The sequence below is a fragment of the Falco punctatus genome (genome assembly GCF_963210335.1).
Source record: "Falco punctatus genome assembly, chromosome: 2".
Lineage (NCBI taxonomy): Eukaryota > Metazoa > Chordata > Aves > Falconiformes > Falconidae > Falco > Falco punctatus.
The window spans coordinates 30,663,163-30,686,851 of NC_137581.1; the positions used below are offsets into that span (position 1 = coordinate 30,663,163).

General features: G+C 41.5%; 1 protein-coding gene across 8 annotated transcripts; it reads right to left on the reverse strand.

Annotated features, from left to right (window-relative positions):
- Nucleotides 1-4,327: 4,327 nt before the first annotated feature.
- SETDB2 (SET domain bifurcated histone lysine methyltransferase 2) lies at nt 4,328-23,617 on the reverse strand. Of its 8 annotated transcripts, none has more exons than XM_080375045.1 (14): nt 23,429-23,617; nt 22,782-23,087; nt 19,445-19,567; nt 17,993-18,058; nt 17,081-17,183; nt 15,788-16,354; nt 14,141-14,251; nt 12,737-12,906; nt 12,096-12,324; nt 9,960-10,044; nt 8,889-8,991; nt 7,756-8,099; nt 6,473-6,556; nt 4,328-4,572 (listed from the first exon to the last, which is right to left on the reverse strand). In XM_080375045.1, the coding sequence occupies exons 2-14, from the start codon at nt 22,795-22,797 to the stop codon at nt 4,528-4,530; spliced, it is 2,046 nt and encodes a 681-aa protein (XP_080231171.1). In that variant the 5' UTR covers nt 22,798-23,087; nt 23,429-23,617; the 3' UTR covers nt 4,328-4,527. The 8 variants fall into 8 exon arrangements, with proteins under 8 accessions (XP_080231171.1, XP_080231169.1, XP_080231166.1 ...); XM_080375043.1 differs by having other exon boundaries at nt 6,473-6,561; nt 12,737-12,879; nt 23,429-23,615; XM_080375040.1 differs by having other exon boundaries at nt 6,473-6,561; nt 23,429-23,615.
- Between the last annotated feature and the right edge of the window lie 72 nt (nt 23,618-23,689).

Here is a 23,689-nt window from a genome sequence, read left to right on the forward strand (position 1 = left end):
CCTCTGCTGATCATCCTTCAATGTTGTAAAACCTACACTCACGTCAATAGAAACTGATTTCAGGCACCTCCCAAGTTCTGCTTCATGTCTCAATGTCACTAATTCCTCATCAGGTACTCCTCTTTTGATACCCCTGGCAGGCTGACAAGAAGTCCCAAATGTGTCCTTCCCACAGGTGCTTTTGAGTGTTTCACTTGGCACATTTCCACCTATTCTTCCATCAGTGGTTGTGCTCGGTGCTTTCACATGATACTCGTTGTAGCATGGGTGGCACAAGGGATTATGATTAGAAATAACACCCATCTCTGAGCTATGTAAGCACAGGCAGAGGAACTGACAGCTGAGCAGAGAGTAAGTTCACATGAGCACCTTTGCAATGTCTGTTGAACTGGCACAGCCATTATCTGCAAAGGATACTCGCCAGGCACCTTCAGCAGAATCCCTTCTAATAATTACAAAACCAGACAGAAAACATACCTTGTAAGGCAAGTTTGCAAGAGGGTTGTTTATGATCTCTGGTCTGGTACATCAGATTCACAAACAGTGAAAGCATCAGACTATAAGGGGACTAGAAGCTGGGTCGCAACCACTCTATCTAGTGTATCCTCACATGGAAAAGGAGAATGAAGAAGCACCAGCCTGAAGACAGACCTGATAAACACAGCTAGCCAAAAAGCCCCCGTCTCATACACATACCTATTGTAAAATCCAAGTTGACAGCAGGCTCTTGATAGTTGCAGACCACACAAAGCAAGTAAGTGCTTTATCTTTTGAAACATCAAGTCTGTTTTCTGCAGGAAGAGAGAGCTTTTTCTTGTACCATAGATCCCAGTACCATAATTCCCATCACTGATCTGGGAAGTATAACCAACAGCAGTAAAATGTCCTTCCCTCCCCCCTGCCGCCTCCCTCCTTGATGCTTTAATGACATTCCCATCTGCTTTTCCACAATCAAATTGAGCTTAGACAGGTATTTTCTGCAACCTCACTTGTTTAAAAGGCTTACAGCAGTGCTGGGTTACCAGTGGGCTTGCCATGCGGTTCGGCATCTCTGGAGGTTTTTACACTGCACAATATTATCCTAAGGTGTAGTCCCTCTGAGTACAGATCTTCAATGAAGCAACAAGCAACTGAGCTGAATGCCGACTGCTGCTAACATGATGGTACTGCACTGACACTGGCAGTAACCCCACCCTTCCACATTTAGGCCCGAAGATGCATGATGAAACCACACGCAAACCCATAGTGCAACGACCGGGACAAAAGCCGAGGATGGCTTTGCTTGATGGGTATTGTCAAGCCCTCAAACAGGGCTGTGGGAAAGAAGAGCTGAGGTTTTGTTGTGAGCAGAATGGTTCACAGGCCTGTTATTCCATTAATGGTCCATTTGTAACAGGCTTAAACTCCTCACGCATCCTGAGACTGCCAAGAAATTAGACAGCATTGTGTGTTGCAGCACAAACCTGTGTTTTTTAAGCTTGAACCATCCAAAGCAAACTCAAAAAACAGCTCAGGGCCAGAGGTACCACGTTTGTCCACAGTTACACAGCACAGATGCCACCCAATTAAAAGAGGGGTAACCCCAAGCCGTGTGGACATAAATCATCCATTGCCCCTCGGCCTCAGGGCAGAGAACAGGTTCCTGCTTGTCTTTCATTTTGCAGTATAGCTGTAGGCTTGAAATCTTTACTCCCGTGGCCACGGCAGTCTCTCACAAGCATGTTTCATTCCCATATAAAATTGCCTAAATCATCACTAAATATTGCAAATACTACCTTCTCTCTGCTCTGTAAAACAGGAAAACTAGTGACAAAACCTACTAATGGCTGAGCAAATACCAACAGACAATCCTGCATGATCTGCCATGCACAGCTCCCCACAAATTCAGTAAGTAAAGATAAGGAGAACTGCAGGGCCAGCTTTCAATCTACCTGTGACAGATGCACCCTTGACCAAACTTGCAGTAGTTTGGTTCAGTCTCGAAAAGAAGCAATGGCCTTGGCCATAACTGGATCAAAACCTTCTCTAGTTCCAACCTGTTCTTTGAAAACCCGTACAGGAACAGGGTGACATGGTGAACATCAATGCATATGGGCTTGGAAACTGGAACATTGACCATGTGATTAACACATGAATAGCAGGTGATTCTTCCAAGACTCATTTATCAAGGAACAAAGAAAGCTGTGAGTACAAGGAGTCTCATATTTACCTTTTCCACCTCATGCAATTTGACTACAAGCCAAGCACTTTATTCCACAAACATGACAGCCTGAGGGAGCCACCTTTAAGCTGTTCCTGTTAAGCAGCTGACTGCACAGCAATGATCTCCCCTTGAGCACAGACACCTCTCAAGGTTATGATGTGAATAAGCTGTAAATAATATGGTCAAGTTTGTATTCATAAACCAATATTCATTTTAATGCATAAATAAGCTTGTAATTGTATAGCGACAAAGGGGTTATAATGTCTGAAAGATTATATAGACTGTTCTGACAAGGAAGTTGCAAATCTCTTCAAGGAGAGCTGTCCTCCTTATCTGCAAAGCAAGCTGCCCTACCAAGGAGATAATGGGACAGCTGGATGTCCCTGAGTAAAACTACAAGGGGTATTGTAAAAACCCTGGGAAAGGTTTCTACAAGTCTGCCAACTCATCACTTTTGAAACACAGCAAAGCATATGCTTCAAAGTGATGTAGTGTGAATGAACTTTAGAATAGAATTAAAGAATAAACATTATGTTTGTTAGCCACTGTAACAATTGTAGATATCATGTACCGCCACATGTTACTCATCTACCTGTGGTGTCTGTTCTGTTATCCTTTGTTAGATATCCGCCTATCTGCTGACCTTCTGTGTTAAAACTTTAGCGAAACACTTCAGCAGGAGAGGACAGATAAGGGTAAAAGAAATAATTAAGCAAGAAAAGCAGAGGGCCAGCAAGGGCATAAATTACCTCAGACTGATAAGGTGCAAGACCATCACATAATGGGCAAAAGGTGAAAAGTACACCATGAGGAAGACCTACAGCCTTCCTCCCATAGACCACTGCCCACATTCTAAAGACCCCGGCCCACAATTTTTGGAAGAATCTGCGCAAGCGTGAAAGACTGATAAGCTAATTAGCATACAAAGCGAGGGTAGGCGGGTTCAGGTAATGAATATGTATAGGCGTTAATGAAATATTCATTGTTTCATTATATAAATATAAGATAGTCTGCCCCTCTGAGTGTGTACGATTGGTGGAAAGATCCCCCGTACGCCCGGCGCCGACAATAAAGAATACTTAATCACTAAGAAATTCTGAAGACGTTCTTTGAAACAGTTACTCCTCAAGGCTGAGGCACCCCTTACCAACTGCAGATCATTGGTAAGTGACTGATACTGAACATAACTTTGTATTATAGTGTGCTAAGTTTTGTACTGGTAACTTTGAATCATTGCTATATCCTCTGCAGTAATACAGTGAACCTTCCCTTTGAACTTGTAAGTCTCCATAAGTCTCACTTTTACAACATCTTACTTCAATAAACCCACATTTGCCGATACCTTTGGCAGCAGTTCTTCAAGCAGTCTAAACTACCCATCTGCGACATCTTCTTTGCACAAGACTCCGACACATTCAAAAGCCACAAACCTGCACACTCGTCCCTTGCTCCATTTCAGAGCTGCCTCCTGCATCCGCACTCAGTGTCACCTAATATAGCTTGTTTCTCTTACCAACAAACCACATGGCAAGGACTTCTGCAGCCCTCCTGTCCCACACACACAATATGGCACTGGAATGAAGGGCACCAGATTTCTCAAGGATTTCTCTGTGTGTCACAAACATGGGAGAGGGATGCAACCCAGCAAAACCCAGTCATTTCTCTCCTGCAGCAGCAGGACTTGCCTAGCTAAATTTGTAGCACAAACACAGTTCTGCAAAACTGTTTTGATTAATCTCATCTCTGTTCAAGACTGTCTGTCCCACTGCATCCATTATGCTTAGGTATATTCTAATAATTCTTAGCCTCCAAACAGGCAAACTTGTATTCATAACGAGTTTCAGAAAACAGAGTTTTGCGAACTCAGCATTGTGGAAGGGCACAGAAAACATCAACTAAGCAATGCTCTGCATCAGTCATGTCTCTGCTGGAGATGGCACAGAAGCTTGAGTTCTTCCAGTGCACTGTGAACTTTGCTTGCAAATGAAAAGGGGTGGGGGAGGAGACTAGGAGCACAGATATTATCTAGGAGAAGTTTGTTGCCTGTTCTTATTGACAAACCTTTCTAATTCTGTAAACTACAAAAGTGACATTTAAATGTAAATTTACAAAAAAACAATCAGGTGAAAGGCATTTTAGTTGAATTTAATTAGACCACAGATGTAAGTGTGCTGTTTGTTCACTGTGTAGTAGTCCCTTCCAGCATATACATCCCCAGGTACATCATGTGTTGACAATAGGAAAGCCTTGGCTATAAGGTTTTTTTCCTGCACTTCTGAACTCCACACTGACAGGAAATCTCTACCTCTGGCATGCTTCCAGCTTCATAACCGTAATCCCATGTAAGTTCGGCTCCAGCTTTCACATGCCTAAGAAATAAAACACTCAGTCAATTTGTTTGAACTAAGTGAAACAGTACTGTGCTTACAATTTGTCATCAACGACTCAGAGGCAAACCCTGAAATTGTAGGGGGCAGGGAGCATCAAACATGCAGCTTGTTGAGAGAGAGCCAAGAGATAAAGGAGTTTCTGGCATGTGCATGCTGCTTTGCCTGCCAGAGCTATAGTGCACAAACACCCACAGCTGAGAGAAAATAATTTCTCAAGCAGTGTGATAAGGTTCGAAGTCTAAACAACCTGCTTTAACTTTGAGGCAAATTCTGGGAAACAAAAATCAAAGCAAAAAAAAGGAAAAAAAACACCTAAGTGAACACATTAAATTATAACACACACTTGTTATTTTTACTACATACAGTGCATCACTGAGGTTTGAACAGATCATCTTTGGTCTGACAAGTGATGTTCTAATGCAATTGCACTACCTGTATGCACAAAAAATTAAACATATGCTCCTCGTGAACCAGCCACTCTGACAGTACATGAAAGAGAAGAAATTTCTAAAGTAGGAAATTCATTGCCCAAAATAAATGCCAAATTAAATACCTGAGCTAAGACACTGAGGGGTAACTGAGGGAAAATACAATAAAATGTGAGTGTTACAAGCAAGAGACTGATTCTCTCGTATTTCTCACTGGATATGATATAAAGGACAACCAGTGAATTACCAGGCAGCAGGCTGAGAAGAAACAAGGAGGACTTTTCAAATAGCACATAATTGCAACCTGGGACTTGCTGCCTTATGATGTTCTGGAGGCCAGAAATGTAAAACAAATAAAAAGATGACTGGGCAAGTTCATGGAAGATACACAGTTGATCTTGATGATCTAGATGCAACTCTTAATGCAGAAATGTTGTAAAAGGGTGATTGCCAGAAAGCAGGAGGGGCAGCCAGGGAGACTTCCCTTCAACAGTCTTCTTCCCTAAGTGTTTTCTACTCATCACTATTACCTCTCTCCACTGGCCTCAGTCCCCACTACACACTTCTTTACCAAGTCCCTGAGCAATAAAGACTCTAGCGAAAACAAAATCTTTTTTCTGACACACTTTAAAATATTGTCTTCGCAGTTCTCGGAAGCCCTCCTTCACAGCACAGTCCACAGCATCTGTGTCAGTATGAACCAGGGTTGCAGGGCTCTGCAGAGGATCAGTGTTCCCTGAGGCCAGTTTGGAATGAATTCTCTATTGTAAGTTCTCACCTAGTACTCCCGCCGTCACTAGCTTCATTCATACAATTAATTTTTTTCCCTCCCAGCTTTAGTGGCTACCTTCTTGTGTCTCACTGGCACCAGCTCTCTGTACCTCCCTTTCTGTCATCCACTAAGGGAAGACACACATCTCTTGCTTTCACCTCTGTGTATCCTAGTGCTACCTCCCCAGGACATGCTGGGCTACACAGGCTCCTGCTTCTCTCGGTAGCTGCAAGGAGAAGGCCTGCAACCAGCTTGTTTGGCCCACAAAGTGTCTCAGCCTTAAGACCCTATAGAGTCCAATCTTGGTCTATGGGACCCAAATCTGCTGGCCATTCCTTGAGACAACAGTAGGATCAGTGAATCTTGGCTTTCAAAATGACCACAATGAGTTAAACTTATTTTTCCACTGAAGAAGATTATCACTGAAATGGACGCATCAAAATCAAGCTTCCCCACTTTACATTTCAGTGAAAAACTGAATAAAAACTCATTAGTGATAACCAACAGCTGTATTTCATCAGTCTTTAGTGCACAATAAGAAGTCAACAATAAGAAGGTACTTTTATGGTTTCATGATCTAAGCATCTGCCTCACTTAGCACAATTATTTCCTAATAACAAAGCACTGCTTTTTTCCCCTAGTGCGTTAAATGAACAACATTAAATTTGAAAAAATTCACCTGTTTGTGAAGAACGCCACCCATGGGAAATTTCTGTTGTGAGTCTCTACAAACACGCTCTGTGCAAAGAGATTTGGGCAGCAGCTGTGCTGTGAAACAGAATATTTTAATTAGAAACAGGGAAACACCTTATTGTTGGCCGAAGAACCTATTTTGTGTCAGGTATCTGTCACTAGTAAAGATAGCTTCTTCCTTCCATTCTCCAGCCCATACAGAATCTGTATTACTCAATGCCACTGCCACTTATTTTTTGCAGTAACTATGTCTCTTTAAAGTATTATTTCCATCATATTATGAAAGTAATTTTGCCTAAGCAAACCAAGTTCTTTTATCAAACTCCTCCAGAAATTTATGGTGAGAATTCATCTTAGATTCAGGATGCACCACAAATAATCAGTATGTGACAGATGTATCTCGCTGTCAGCCAGGGCAGCAGTGCCAGGGAGCAAGCAATAGAGTAAATGATTGTGTATGTTGGCAAAGAGATACGAGATGTGAAAGGTCATTCAGGTACATGTAGGAACATGTGTTCATGAGTTCATGCTCATGGATGCAGAAGAAAAGTTTCAGCAAGATGCAGTACTAGCCTTAACACCGTATTACCTCTGCAACAAAGAACAGCTTAAACATATGCATGGATTTGCTGTAAAACACATATGCCAATGTAAAGCAATGTTACTTGCAGAGCACACGCAGACGCGTCTGTGAACTATTTGTCTTAGTTGGAGGCACTTGGTAATTCATTACCCTTTCTTGGCAAGTCAGAATTGAGAGACTTATTTAGCAGATATGTACACAGTATGACAGACCACTTTCTGAACCTATAATTGAACAGTAAGAGAAACTTCCTACAGTATCACAACATTTATCCTAAATCAGCATGAGCTAGATTTTACAATGGTTGGGGAACAAAAAACAAGGCTGGGAGAAAGCTTGTGGTTCAACAAAATATGCCATTTGCTCTCTGGACCCCCAGAAAAGGCTGTTCAAAAGTTCAGGAGAAAGATGTCATTTATTACTGGGGAATATTTCGCTCAGTAACCTAGTGGTGCCAAAACCTGCAGCTAGTACATAGTGTGCATCATCTTATGGAGGCGCTGACAGCCAGTGTGACCCAACCTGGGGTTCTGTTGCTTCAGAGTGCAGGGAGCACCACGTAGCCTGCCTTGTCATGCACCTACCAATATATGGTTTATGCAAAAAAGCTTTCTAATTTACGTGAATATGTAATTTATTTATTTAAGCTAAGACAACTAAGAGAAGACATGAAACTTTTTACTTACATTAAGAAAACGACCCACATTTCCTTCTTTGCTGGCATCCAGTATATAAATATTTTCTTCATTAGCATTCTTCAGAAGCATCCTGTCGTCATCATCAGCCTTCTGACAAAATGTGTCGTGTTTTGACTGCCTGTGTTTTTCCTCTTTGCAGTGGTACGTTCCTCCTTTTAGGGGTACGCTTTTGGATGGCCTCGTAACAGATGTGTCATCCAGCACATCTGCCCTGTCACAATCAACACCCTGCAGAGACAGTCTCTTTCTTTTGCATTCTGCACTGTCCATGTCAGCAGACTCTGTCTGTCCAATTTCCATTGGATGTTCTTCCTTCTGCCGCTGAGTGGATTCTGTCAATGGACACGTAAGTTATTTTTCGATGCCAGTTTAAGGCCAAAGCCTTTCCCTTGTTTGGCCCAGAACTCTTATCCACCCACCCTTTGTTCTCCAAAATCTAAGCAGCTTCCTTGCTATTTACAAGTCTATAATACAACCACCCTTTTCCATCCCCCTCATCAGTCCTTCCACAAATGACTGTTTCCTGCTGTGGTGCCTAAAGCACTTGCTCAAGTCTCCTGTGAGTGACCTAGTCTCTTGTTCTTCTAAAATCCCACTCCAGACTGATTTCTTCCACATAGCATTTTATCATCATTCTCCACCTTAATTCCTGAATCACAAACTTCTGTAATTAAGACAGGAACAAGATGCACATGCAAATGGCATCACTTTCCCACTGCTTCTCCAGCTTGAGGTCCCCCCACCCCTGCATTAGATCCTGTTCAATTTTTGTTGACTGGAACATGTATTGGATGTGATACAATAAGATTTATAACAATGACTTTCACACAAGTGCACTGTATTTGAGAAGCTGCTGTCAGGACCATTCAACATGTCCCAAGATTAACTTATCAGGCAAAAGATTGCTTTGTACCAGTTAATGCACTGTCTTAATACAAGACAGCAATAATTTCTGTACTGCTCAGCTCTCTTAAGACAGCCTAAGCATTATGTGGACAACAGCATTCTACTCTGAGAACAGGCCTTCCCACATCCAAGGATCACTTTCTGCATTTTATGTCTGTCACCTGATGGGACACAATTGTACTAACAGTGCAGTATTTATAGCTCTCAAAACCTACTTTCTTTTCCTTTCTTCGTTCCACTGGTTAGTTTGCTTGACTGATGAGTCTGAGAACTATTATCTTCATCTGAGCTCACAATGTGCGCCAGTGTATCATTTTCCTTTAAACAGAATAAAAGATAATGAAAAGGCTGTGATGTATTGTTGCTGTATGCAAACCTGGGTCAACACAAGATAGCAAGTGGCTTTTAGGACTCTAGGACTGAAGTTTCAAACCTACTGTAATGCACAGCTATGGCTGAGTTTCAAAAGTTCATACATTTACTGCAATGCAAATTCTTCCTAATTTCAAATTATCCTTAAGAATAACCTGAAAGAAGCTCCCCACTCAATAAAACATTTAAGTGTGGAAGTCCCAACAGTTTCACCAGAACTGAAACATATTTGTGTAACTGGCTCAAACATGCCTTTTACACAGTTTCAATAAAATGAATAAATGTGGCAGGATTTCTTCGACTACAAAAAGGCAATTAGTTATGGGAGCTCCAGAACAGACAGCACTGCCAAATGTTAGCATGAAAATACCATGTGCATTTCTTAAGTGCAATGAAACCAACAAAACCTACAGAGTACATTTACCCCAGTGCCTCTCCTTTGCATCTATTTGCAGGCAAAACCTCACACCCAGATCAGATTAAATTATCCCGTGTCACTACATGAGAAGACTGTGTCCAACTCCTGCGTTTTCCTTCTGTCCCTGCTATTTCAATTCTCTGAGAAGACATCACAAAAATACCACTACGATCCCCTAACCCTGCAGTTAGCTACAACACTGTGTGGAGCGGGAGAATGTTTTCTTAAAGCTCTCAAGACTGGAGTGTAAGTGAAGGGTGGAGAAGGGAAGGCTGTGAGAGTAGTTAGTGCTGGTCTCAGGGAACATGTTGAAGGACCGATAATGGAAAAGGGATGGGGCACAGCTTCCAGCATGCCAGATTGTTTCACACTGTGAGCTAATCTCATGAAGAAAGATCATCAGAACTATTTAAATGTATAAGATGAAAGGTCAAAATTAACATACGTATTCAGCACAGTGAAAAATGAATCTATTAAGGCCACTTATTATTATTACCATTTTTAGCGGGTGATTATGAAAAACAACCCTTCTAGTTCCAGGCATTCTTGCGGTTGCATTACTTAAATTCCTGGGATGAACCCTGTACAGAAAGGTCAAAAGGAAATTATAAAATACAAAAACACCCATAAGTAACTCTCACAACACACATTTCTCTAACCAAGTCAGTAGTTCATAAGAACAGACTACACCAGAGCCTGTAGTAGTCTGGCCTTGCCTCAAGTTCTGTGACTATTTTGCCTTTAAGAACTGAGAACCAAGGTTCGGTTCTCAATAGTATTTGTAAAAAACCTGGTTGTTCATACTTTTTTTTGAGAGATCAGCAACTGCTTTCACATCCTTTCCCAGTTCTGCCAAGAACCAAAAAAAAAGTTGTTTTACTATTATTATATCTGATCATCTCAAAATAGAGGACCTATAGACAGAGGTTGGCCTTTTTCCTGCTACCAATTTCAATAGTTTTGACAGTGCAGCTTTCAAACACGATAGCAAAGATGCTGCAGGGACAAGGGATAGAAAGACAGGCAATATATGGCAGTACAGAAAATACTCTCCAACAAAAGAACATCACTCCATATCAAGAAAAGGCAGGGGAAGGATGGGAAGCAGTATCAGGCATATACATTTAAAACATCTAAATGATATTAATTTGGATTACATTTGAAGTGCAGTAAAAAACACCAGTTTCAAAACTACCCTTAACATCTGTACAATATCTAGCATTAAGTAACAGCTCTTATTCAAGAAAACTTTCAACATCAAATGTTTATATAACAGCAACAAAAGCTACTCTTCAAGGCTTTCTTAAGATTTAAATCCCTTTGTAAATTCAAAAGGTGAATTTACAACAAAAGAAGTTGTGACGTTATTACATGACTACTACATTGTTTGTCCTGTTAAAAGCAATCTGGGTGAATGACATGTCAAGCTTAGCACACCAGTTTCCTCTCAAAGGTTTCTCAGTTCAGCTGGATTGCAATTTCTTAAGAAGCAGAATAACAAAGAAGAGGCAGAACAACAGAGTCTTTTTGTCTGTGGTGGGTTTTTTTTTGTGTTTTCTTTTTGTTTTTGGGGGGGAGATTTTTTTGGGGGTCTTTTTGTTTGTTTTTTGTTGGGTTTTTTTTGGTTTTGTTTTTTTTTATTTTTTATTTTTTTTTTTTTTAAACACAGCCCATGCATGAAACATGTTTATTCTCAGGAAATGAAATTTATGAGATTTGAGGTAGCAGTGCAGTGAACACAACTTTAAAACTGTGCTTCCCTGCAATTTTTAGCAACAGCACTTAGTAGAAGTAAAATCTAGCTGATTGCTGATAATTATGTAATTTACAAAATCATGAATTCATTAGGCTTCCAAGACACTGAAATGAAAGTGAGAATATATGGCAGGTATTAGAGTTTCCATTTGTAATTTCATAGTGCTTCTCAAAGATCCACAATCATCTTCTACTAAGAAATGAGCAAGAATTTGCAATCACTTGTGACTAGTGCAAAGAAAGAGTTTACAGAGTAGTATGGCAGAGCAAGAATAGTTTAGGAAAACAATCTCCCAACTTCCTTCTGAAAAGACTACAGCATAAAGCCACATGGTTATTTTGCAGTAATTTTATTTTAGGAATACCGATAGGCTACAAGACCTTGACTGTAGAAAGAAAACAGGACCAGAACTTTTGCATATTTCACTGCAAAAGCGAGGTGTTGTCAGACTCCTAATGGGAAATGTTAAGAATCCTAGCAGGGAAGGTTATGTTACAAAGAACAAGACCAGGAGCAAAGGACAGGACAGTTAGTGGCTAATTTATTAAACCCTTCGGTGTCATCAATATATTTAAATCATTTATCTCAAGTACTTTATATTAATTATTTCACGTTAGCATAATGATTAATACTCTGAACAGATCACATACACCCAGGAAATTAATTGGATTTCTAGAAAATGCCAATTAGTACAGACAATAAATAAAATTAATATAGAGAAAAAACTCTGTCCTACGAGAAGAAATAATGAGGAATTAACAAAAAAGTTGAGAAAGGAAAAACACACCCTCAGCTGAGGACATTCTTAAGTTAAGGAATTTCTATAATAGCAGAATATTAGTTTTGTCATGCTTAAGTTTGCTTTAGTAAACTTACAGGGTTGATTTATTTTCATTATCTACAGTCTGAGACAAAGATTCCTCCTTCTCAAGAATGTGACTTCTGCCAGTCTGCACTTGTCCAATCACAGTCTCTGAACAATCAGTGTGAAGTTTTCTTTTTTTGGAAAAAAAGCCACAGACTCTGTCACTCACAGCACTCTCCTCTCTCAGCTCCTGATCATCATCTCCCAGTACTTGAACTTTAGCTCTGCTCATCAATCTGCCTGGAGGAAGAAGAAAAGTTGGGGTTTTTAAATTGTTTGCTAAGATGGGTCACACTCAGTACCACAGTTCAAACTTTTATTAAAAAAAAATACAAGAACATTATTTGGGAAAGAAAAATATGAATGCATTTATACTGAAGGAAAATTAGCCCTGGCACAGGATACACAGGCCTGTGAGGGAAAAATCAACAGTCTGAGACAGGCTTTGCTCCAGAATGTTTTGTTTGTTTGGCATCATTGCATTGCAGTTCTTCAAGGTTCTTCTGTCCATCTGATCATCTTGCAAGTTAAGATTATATTGACTCACTTTTCTTCCAACCCTGTATTTCCCTGTTTGGTTCTCCAAAAATTTCCAGGGCCACAGGCCAGGGAGAATTACGCTATAGATCTTCCACAGGTCATCTTCTGTTACCTGAGTAAGTACAAACAAATGTCCCCTTGTCGATATCATCTAGGCAGCGGACACCCCAGCCTTTCCTCTCCGTGTTGAACACTTGCAACCTGACTTGAATGCCATGCTGTACAACTCTGTTTTGACACATCATCTTGTCACACCTGCACAACACACTACACTCATAAATTCTGTCAAGAGGAAGCAAAACAAAACACAATATAAAAGAATGCATTGCCAAAACAAAGTTGCTATTATTCATTTCCCTCCTGCACATTAATAAGGCCATTGACTGAAAAGATAAAGACTCTGGCTAAAACTGATTGTGCAGCAGTACTCTGAAGCCCATGACTTTCTTGATTGCTGATTCATCAATTTTAAGAGCCTGTCAGCCAGATTTTGGTATAAGTAGACAATAAAAATAAATGAAATCTTTTTTATTTTACACAGAAGCAGAAATCCCTATATGAAGCACATCATTCTATGCTGGAACAGATTTTACAAAGACAACCTGTCTGCCTGGACCACGCTGTAGCTGTCATGAGTTTTAGGATTTAACAAAACATTTCTAGAAGAATTCACCATTGTGCTTTTTTTGTTCTGCATTTGTTTCTGGGTTCACTGGCAGCTTTAATTTTCCAGGCCAGCCATAAATTAACATCACACAGCAACAATGGACTGAAAGGAGCAACTTCAGCCTGTGGGTGCAGCCCTTGGCTATCGCAGAAAGCTACCTTGCACAATTCCTCTCCTACACACCTGAGGTTACTGGCACCTTCCCCAGGCCACATATTAATCCACAGGCCACAGGAGCTGAATAAGAGAAAGGGAAAGGGTGAACACTTGCAGCACTGGGACTGCTTTGGAGACTTGGAAGAGTCACACATAACCAAATCTGGCAATAGCAGCTGGCTGATACTTCTTTAGGACTCTGGTCCTACAGAGCAAACGGGTGGACAAGACAGAGGGCAAAACCCACGGGTGGCAACTGCTTCCCACTTCTTTGGCTGATACATGGTGTGATGTTCTTGTGATAGACCTCCTTCCCTTGTGGCAGGTTTCTTTCCCATCTCCCTTCTCTCCTTGGCATGCCTGAATGAACCAGCGCATGGGCCAGATATGGCCTGAGCTCCTGGACTGTGACTCTTAAGTGTTAACTGGACTGTTACTCTTAACACTCTTCTTGGACCTTGAACTAAGCTGTGAAAATTGTAGTATCTGCAGTACAAAAGTTGTTTTTCCTCCTATTACTCAAGTCACATTAATTATTTTTTAACATCCTGATCAGTCAGTAAAAATGTGACAAAAACTGAAGGTTTCAGCATCCAGAAACTGCAGTTATTTTAGTTCTGTAGCACTTACACTACAGGATAAAAATAAAGAGTATACAAATAAAATAACAAGCTCATGTTCAGTCTTTCTTACCCACTAGGAACAGGTCCCTCTAGTCTTTTGTAACTGTATCCATGGGATGTTGCACTACTAGAAGTTTTACTACAGCCTCTTGCAGTTAGCTGTAGACATGCACACTTTGACCTAAAAAATATCAGTAGAACATCTCAGAATGTATTTGGGGCAGCATAAATAAAACATACATCTAGACAATTTAAAAATGTACTTGACTATACACACCCCACCACCACCACCCCGCCTTTTTACTTCACAGGGCCATTTCAGGCACCCTGCCCTTCTCTGTCTCTTGGCTGGTTATGTGCGTTTCATAATAATCATGTTCTCTCCACCCCAACCCCATTCTTCTGCCAAGCTCCATAAAGGCACATGCAAACAGCTGAAGTACAACAGAAATTTATTATAAACAGAACACTGTCAAATGGATTGAATGTACGAATGCAAATCATCTGCTCTGGCATCCCAGCCTGTTAGACACTACTTCATTACCTTCCTCCCAACTCCAGCCCCTAGGAAGCAAAGAATTTCACATGTGGAGCAAAGGACTCAAGCAATAATGCTGGTCTTCACCATCTTATGTCACAATAACTCCAAAGACCCACAGCATATAGTCCAAAGACAAACAGCAATAGACCAAATCTTGAACCCCAAAACTGCACAGCAAAAGCATCTCAACCCTTGCGGGAACTCAGTGCAAAAGAAACAGCATGCTATGTGCTTGCTGTTCCCCACCACTCAGCTGAAACTAAGTAACTTTAATTAATGAAGCTTCATTAGATTGGGCTGTGATTTCAAGCTTCTGTTGGGTCATGGGCAATTATACTGCACACCAGCACATGCAACTGCCCTAGCTATTAATAATACAAAATGGATTCAATACCAAGTAACACCTACAGGCACAGATCAGGTCAAAGACAAAACACCCTTGAAGAAAGTGGACAAAATTATCACCAAAGTCACCTGTGTTAACTGTGACAGGTTCCCACAGAATAATATACAGCTCAGAGTTACTGTGTTTTAGAAAGACAGCAGTGAGCAACATCATTTGAACTGGTCAGAAAATAAATGTGTTCTGTGACCACAGGGTTTCATAGTTTCTGTTTAGAGAAGGGGAAGGATGGGATGTAGATGTTGTGAAGGGGGATGTTTCTTCCTCTGCCCTCTGTAACCTTCTAAGTTCCAAATGATCTGATCTCTCCATGCTGTCCCATGCCATCTCCAGGATAGCATCCCAACAGAAGAGCTGCAGCAGTTGTCATGCAGGATCCTTCCCTGCCTGCCAGGAAAACGAGCCTGCCTTTGCTGGCACAAGCCTCTCCCTTCCCCACTCCTTTTCCAAAGCCCAGAGATCTGCTTGCCAGCTCCACCTGGAGGAGAAGCACTGCCAATTCGGGAAGAAAGGAAAAGGAACACAACAATCCACCTGTTGATTGCTTCCTTCCCTACAACACAGGCTGGATGGGCAGAAGCACCCAAGTTCTGGGGAAGACAAAGACACAATGGTGTCAGTCAACACCACAGAGCATGGCACAAGACAACTCCAGTTGTGCTGGTCCTTCATTATCTGGTACTGTTTGGTACTGCACATCTTCACACTTCCACCACCACCCTGCTATTGAGGCATCATGCGCCACTTGTCTGGGATTAGGTTTTTCTACCTACCTATCAATGCAGCCATCTGTGCAGTCACATGAATCAACAAATACGCTAGAGAAATTGTTGAGATAATATCCATGCGGCCACGATGTCCTCCGATATTTGAAATAAGGTAATCTTGCGTGGTCAAGATCATTACAGAAGGAAATGGGCACAGACTCTGCTCCATTGCTGATATCAAAATCAAATACGAGGGGTTCAGGATTTACAGCACTCCTGCCTAACAGTACGTATGTGTTGAAGGAGAAGTAATCAACAAATAAGAAATTGCACTCCGTTTGAAACAAATAATTTTGCACATCTTGAAAGCTTCTCAGACTTCGACCACAAGGAGCTTTATAATTCACATCCAGGGATTTTGAAAGGCAGTCTGCTTTTGCATGGCATCTTTGAAAGTGAAACAAGATTGGTATCTTAAGAGGATTTTCACCCTTGTAGAAGCCTGCCACTCTGTTGGGAAGACATGCACTAGAGCACTTGTGGTTCTGATACTGAAGGTTTAAAGGTAAATCTTGAATTTTAAGAGATGCTTCTTTACTCCCTGAACCCGTTTTTGCCATCTCCTCCTTTTGGCTATTTGAAACAAAAAGAAAAAAAAAATAAGAAAAAAGAGCAGCATCTTAGATGAACCAGTAAGAAACGGAGCGTTTCACTGGTTCAATATTATTAGCACAGGAAAGAAACAGCCAATTGCTAGAAGACCAAGGGTTTCACTGAATCACTGTTTGCATTGTGTTACTGACCTAACATCATATGAAGACATACTCAGTGGCATTAAAAAAAAAAAAAAAAAAGCAAGCAACAGCTTCTTCCCAGGAAGCACTTACACTAAAACACAGAAAGGACATAAAAAAAAAAAACCACAAAGAAAGAGAGAGAGAAGAAAGGAACAACATCTTTACCCACATCTTCCAAATCAGTACCTGAGGCTAAATACAGAAAGACTAAATCATGTGCCTGACAATCTGCACAGTCTGTGAGAGCCTGAGAACTGAACTCAAAAATCGTTAAGCCCTAACCCTGATAATGCTGGTGATACTCCGGGAACTTTATTCATAACCTAATGCCCTATTTTATTCTGCGATGTTCTCGCATGGTAAATTAGACAAGGTTACTCAAAACCTCAGGTCTTCCATGTAGGTCAGGTTCAAAATATTTTCACTTTGAATACTGGCAGGATTCAAAACTGGGTTTAAAATGGTAAATTTAGAAATACAAAAAGAGATATTAAAATCTCTCTCAGATGCACTAAAGAGTATGCCAAATGAGAAACTGAAATAAACTATTAAATACCCTGACCTGTGAGAACCTTCTACAGAGTTTGCAGTGTTGTCATCTGTAAGAAGACGTTGCCATTTAGGTTTGGTTTCCTGTATGCCATCTCCATCAAATACAGCACCTGCTGAAAAAAATTTGAATGCAAGCAAAAACTCCAGCAATCCACATTTCAACCTACAATCAAACTTCAGTTGCTAACGAGGTAATTGCCAAAATACATTAAAAACAATGCATTGCTATGAGCTACAGCTAACAAAGAGCATGCTAGCAAGCACCCTACTAGAAAAGGAAGCTGCTTTTTGGAACTTAAACAAAAATCACATGCTTGCATATAGGTGTGCAAGTAAGCAACCAGCTGGCACACGCTCTCACACTTTCTCTCCTGCTCCTCCTCTCCCTCCCTCTCTCTCCCCTTCCCTTTCCCCAAGGGTGAAAAACTTTGGTGTGCATTGACAAACTTGAGGCAGAAACGCATCGTGAAGATTTACCCTTTTCACAGACCACCAGATGATTTGCACATTACAACTTCCACGTAGCTTTCAAAGTGTATGGAGACAACATGCATATGAAACACATATACAGATTTCTCTTAATTATTTGAGGTAAAAGGAAGCCAGGGTATCACAGCTAGTGAAGCCACACACAAAATGACTCTGCTTGCAGCCAGCTCAGGTTCATCAGGGCTTACTAGTTAAACTCTCTTCACCTGGTAAAGGCCATATACACATACATTCAAACCACAAATGTACAAACGCAGGTGAGAGTCCACACTCCAGTACCTAAGGAAACTAATAACTATGGCTTTTCCCTTGTAATGCTAAGAGGCTTCTCAGATCTATTTTATTGATTTTAATGAAGGGAAATAAGCTCCTAGTGAGTAAACCAAGACAAATTAAATCCACATGCCAATAAATACAATAGAGATGCACATACCATTTGTCAAGGTTAAGAGATCACCTAGATTAGCTTCATTCACCAGTACCGAAGCCTGACAGTATTCTAGGCAAAAAAACCAAAACAAAATGGATACGATGTCTAATTTAAGTAATGATAATAGGGAAAACAACTCCTCCAGAGACACCAGTTTCCTCACTATACTAATCTAGAGCATTGCAAGACTGATAATATTAGAAACCTTTTGCACCACAGACCTTAATAGACACATCTGCAAATTACAATAAAATTACAGCTCATATTAGTAGTTGTGAATCAGCACTGAATATCCTCCAGCTTTTGGAAAGCTGCTGGGATGGTTCCAAACACACAAAACCAGTAGCCTCCAGTGGCAGTAGTGCACATAAACACAATTTAGTTAAGTTTCTCTCTGTACTTTCTCATCAGACTAGTCATCTTCCGGCTAAGAAGGGCTGGATCTTGGCAGACCAAATTAATGCTACTCCTAAATTGGTGGAAATGGCCTTCAACTAGTAAGAACACAAAGAAGAGACCAGTTCTATCTCAACCTTTTACTCCACGCAATAAATATTACAGGTAGAGAAAAATATTAGGAAAATCCATGTTAATATTTTAGTTTGAAATCTTTACAGAACAAAGCATAGAAAAAAATCAAACTTAACTATGTCACAGATTCATTGTGTCATTTGGGGATTCAAGTTCAACATTTATTTACACACTGCTGTAATGTTTTGTCATAAAAATCAAGATGTGGGAGCTCAAGTATATAAAAAAATTGCACTACTAATTCTGAGCAAGCAGTAAAATGCAGAGTGTGTGGCTATACCTGTTTAAAAGCATCTGACACTACTGTACATTGTTTTGCACAAAAAAGCAGTAAGATCCACAGATTACATTTACATGCATGACAATTAAAAAAAAGTAGTTTTCCTGAACAAATTAATAAAAAGAAACCTGTGCACTGCTCCAGGCTTATCGGATTTCTGATTTTTATGTAGATAAAGGACACTGTTCCTGATTTTCATGGAAACAAAGCTTAAATGCATTGCTGTCACATTTTTCTACTCATGTTTTAAGTTATAATGGTGTCTCTGACATGAAATAATACTTACAAAATTATAATCCCACCCAAACCCATTCAGTTCACCAAGATCAGCTTGAAAGGCTAAAACTTCTGTCAATAAACAAAACACAAGGCACAGGAGGTATTTCATTACTTCTCAAGAATAAACATTTCAGTTCCACGTACTTAAGAGCCACACATTGTTTGAAAAAGTATACAGGCAAAGTGAGAAAATGGCAAAATGCACCTGAAACAGTTACTCTTTTTTTAAAAAGTGCTTAAAAACACCAACTACAAAGTAATTTAAACTCAGAGATATCTGATTTGTGGCAGATACCACATAGCCCTACACAAAGCAGACCACAGCTCCCCTGCAGTCCCACTTAACTGTAACAAGGATTTCAAACCTTGGTTTGTCGCAGTTCCATTCTTGATCTTTTGCTTCAGCAACAGCAGTACATTTTGCATCTGTTCAAATATGATGTCCACTCTTCTACCTCCCAATTGTGCCCAAATGGTCTTCAAATCAGCTGAAATGCAAATCTCAATTTACAAGTCTGTACAACTCCCAGGAAGTCTAAAATATCCAAGTAGTCTAAAATATCCAAGTAGTTCCTAGTGGAATTTTCAAAGGCTCCCACTCATTTCATTGTGAGGCACTTCTGAAAAAAGCCAGAACTGCTGTCTTCTTTTGCAAGCTTAAACCTTCAGAAATCTATTCCTAAACTTGATTATGAAAGTGAAACAGAAGCCAAGTGACAAACTGGAGTAGCTTTTGATGGCTCATGATGGGCCTTCAATTAACTTTTCATGCATGTCTACAAAGAGTGCTGTGGAATCCTTTCTCAAAACACCAGCAATTAGTCCCACTATAAATTAATCACCACTGAAACTCATAGAAGTGACACAGGAGAATACTTTCAACTGAATGAACTGAACATATTACTAAACAAAAGAACTTAAAAAAAATTTTTATAGCTGTAACCTCCCTTAGCTACCCAAGCTGACTATGCCAACTCATCGATATTTTTGTACATTTTCTAGGGAAAAGTGTTCAAAATATTCTCAGATAAAAGCATTTTGATAAATTTTGTTCACCAAATTTTATCAGTTGTAGTAATTAATACACTCCTTGTATCGTGTTTGAATAAATGTTTTTTAAACTGCAGGTTCAGAACTTCTCTTCCAAGAGTATGTACCTTTGAGGTACTAAGCCCATTCATGAAAGCTCTTGTTAAAACACTAGCAGTGCATCTCTGGCATGGACTCTGAAAAAGAACTATGGTTTAGTGTGTCAAGAGGCAATGCCAGAAAAAAGAACAGGCTCTCTCTCATGGTTAACGTTTTTCTTCAATGACCATGCACAAAAGAACAAGTAAATCTGTTTTCCTACTCTATTTCTAGAGGTAGAGTCCACTGTCACCATACTAGCTTTACATTTCACTTTCAGACAGCAAACCTGGGTTGGCAAACGAGCTGGAGTGATACCTCCTTGGCAGTCAATACAGCGTTCTTTTAAGGCTAGTAAAAAAATATTTACTTAATTTCTGACTTAGCAGAGAATGACTTCTGTTGCCCAAGACACCAGAAGCTAAGTGATGCTATGGCAGTACAGAGTCTATGGTTACTCTCAAAAGCATCACATCATGACAGCAGTGAAGAAAGTAATAATCTTTTGCCACCACAACTCCACTGCTTATGCCACCAGCAGCTAAGAGCATAACACTTAGTATCAACAGGCAATGCTGAAAGTACTTTATCTTGTAAAATGACTGATATAGCACTAGCTCTCATCATTTCATGAGCTTTTATACTCACAGAAATGTTTAAAAAAATGTGGAAAGGTCAAAGTCCTGTTACAAAAAATGCCCACAACACTTTCTGGAAACCTACACTACTGCTCTGAGAGACAACATGTGCCCTGTGCCTTTTCCATCCTTTGCTCTGTGTGACAGTATCACAAATTTAAAATATGGAGAAATAAGTGTATTTAACAACTGTGTTTAAAAATACACATTCAGAAATTCTAATAAGAAATTCCACCGCTGCAGATTAAAACTGCTGTGCTTATTTCTTATCCTATTTCAGGTATTTCAATATATTTACTGAGCCTGGATAGATTACTTCACAGAATGGGTGACAGAACACAGTTTTTCATTTCTGGGTCATCAGTTATAATCTCGTGCAGGCCAAAAGGCAGTAAAACATATAACACTCTTGTGCAGCGCTCAGACCACTCACTTGACTTGCAAATGCTTCCCCAATTCTCACGCTGCAGTGCCCCAAATATTCTAGCAGTAAAAACTTGGTTTTGCGTGGAGAAGCAAAGACTGCATATGAAAGTTCATATCCAATTTTCATTTCAAAAGAGACAGATGTCCACATCACTAATCCCTCCAGTGTTAATACTGTTATCATCAACCCTAGCCAGGAGAACAGGGAATGCATCTACCTTGTCAGCATTCATGTCAGCTGATGGACTGGCATTTTGCAGCAATAGCTTTAAACCTGGCCAAAGCCATTACCTCTGGAGGGATTTTCTTCTCCCTCTATAGAATCCTTGTGGCCATGTATCTCTTTTCTTTCAGCACTGCACAGGAGAATGATGCTAGAGCAAGAAACAGCAAGCAGCCAAGGCCAGGGCTACTTAGGCCAGCTGCTGGAAAAAAACCTTGGGTGCATGTTTCTTATAAAGGACCTGTAGAGCTGCTGACTAATATCTTACATATGTGCCATAAAAGGCAAAACTATTGTCTTCTGGTTATCATTTTGAGACCAGAAGTAGTGTCAAATATATACTACCTTCCCATTTCCCTCCATAAATCCGAACTATACTACCCTCAGTCCTCTCCTCCCTCAAACTGGCAAGGTTCTCCACTTCAAAGCAGTTGCACAGCACTGCAAGAGGTGCAGAATGGACAAGCAAGAGATGAGGTGAGAAATTAAAATGGTTGTAGCTACTTAGTTTTTTAAAAATTATACAAATAAACACTATAGCAGGTATTAGCAGGAGCACTGTAAGAAACCATTGCAGTGAAATAGTCATGCCACTTTCAAATAGTCAGCCCATGTCTTATCAAGACCTAACTGAAGAACACTCAAATGAAACAAGCTGTGTGAGGAAATTTTTTTACACAAGTAATTTCTTACTATTCCTCAAGCATGAAGCTGTCATGAGATGGCCCAGAATTTCCAGCATATTCAGCGGAGCCTACATAATCCCCACTTCCTATTAGCTCACATTTCTCTCTTATTTTTTAAATTAATGCCGTCACTACAGCAGTACTGCAGCTAAACTAATTTGTTTAGGAAAAAACCGAAGGCTTTTTTAGGTAAAAAAATGACTGATTCTGTTTCTCAACAGATGCAAGATAGCTCTACTTTAATAACACTAAGGAGAAGTAAGGCAGCAGCATTCTTTGACCACATTGAAGATACCAGCACTAACGACCCAGAGAACATAAAACATACCCGATTTGCAAGTCAGCTACTTAGCCTTTTCATGCTGTAACTGAAATTTTGAAACATTCCAGAACGGAAACTCCTTTTTACGTCGTGAGAATACATCAAGCTGTAGCCCTATATACAGTACCAAATTTACAAAACCCCAGAAATTTTTATTTGGTTGACTGGGAAAAGAGCTTAAGGGAAGACTGCTGAATCTTGGAAAAGTTTCTCACAAGATCGGACTAATTGCTGCTCGAAGCATATTTACTTACTTATTTAATTATTTTAAAGGCTTACTTCTATTCTCTTCCATCTTCCCGGGCGGCTGCGTGGAGGGCTGGTAGGCTGGTTGGGTCCGGCCAGCGCCAAGCTCAGCTCAGGTAGGGGAGCGGCGCGTCGGTCTCGCTGCCCTGTGACACGGCCGCGTTCAGCGCCCGGGGCCTGCGGGCAGGGGGCGAACCGGCGGTGGGGGCCACCCTGTGGCGGGGGAGACCCTCCCGCGGGGGGGGGGGGGGGGGCAGTCCCTGGTGGACCGGCCCTGCGACCCCGGGTGGCCTCGCTTCAGCACCCTTCACCCCCTCTGGCCAACGGCTCACAGCTCATCTGAGTACCGAGAGAAAAGGGTTAAGGCCGTGCGGCGCCGGCAGCGGGACGCGCCGCCGGGCTGAGGCGAGGCGCGGGGTGACCCGCACCCCTCCCGCCCTTCAGCCACGCGTTCCGCGCGGCGTGGCGAGCAGCGGGACTGCGGCCCAGGGAGGCCGGGCCCACCCCCGCGCCGGGTGACGGGTGCTCCTACGCGTTCCCGCCTGCAGCACCCGGCGCTATCTACCGCCGCAGGCTGGGGCTTTGCTGAGGGACGGCGCGACCCCTACCGAGCCACGACCCCGGCCTCGGTCCCGGGCAGCCGCCCTCACCTTCCTCCTCCTCCCCTGCTTAACTGTTACCTGCAGGCGGCGCTCGACGGCTGACGGCCGGGCGCAGCCGCCTTCCCCCGCACGCGGGTATGCCCTGCCCCTAGGAGCACGCGCGACCCCAGCGCCGCCCCCCGCCAGGAGGCACCGCCCCGCTAGGGAAGCCCGACAACCGCTTGACGGCGGCCGGAGGCGGGGACGCACCAGCCGGGCCTACGGCACCGCCCCCTCCCCTTCGGCGCAGAGCGGGGGGGGGGTGGGGTGTAAGTGTGTGGTGATTGGGCGTCGGCTTTT

What these genes read in the sequence shown, in the direction of transcription:
- SETDB2 (XM_080375040.1), bottom strand. An exon ending in TGGAACTGCGACAAACCAAG is followed by an intron (nt 18,059 to 19,444) that starts GTTTGAAATCCT and finishes TTTTTTGCCTAG; the next exon opens with AATACTGTCAGGCTTCGGTA. An exon ending in AACGAAGAAAGGAAAAGAAA is followed by an intron (nt 8,100 to 8,888) that starts GTAGGTTTTGAG and finishes GTCCATTGACAG; the next exon opens with AATCCACTCAGCGGCAGAAG.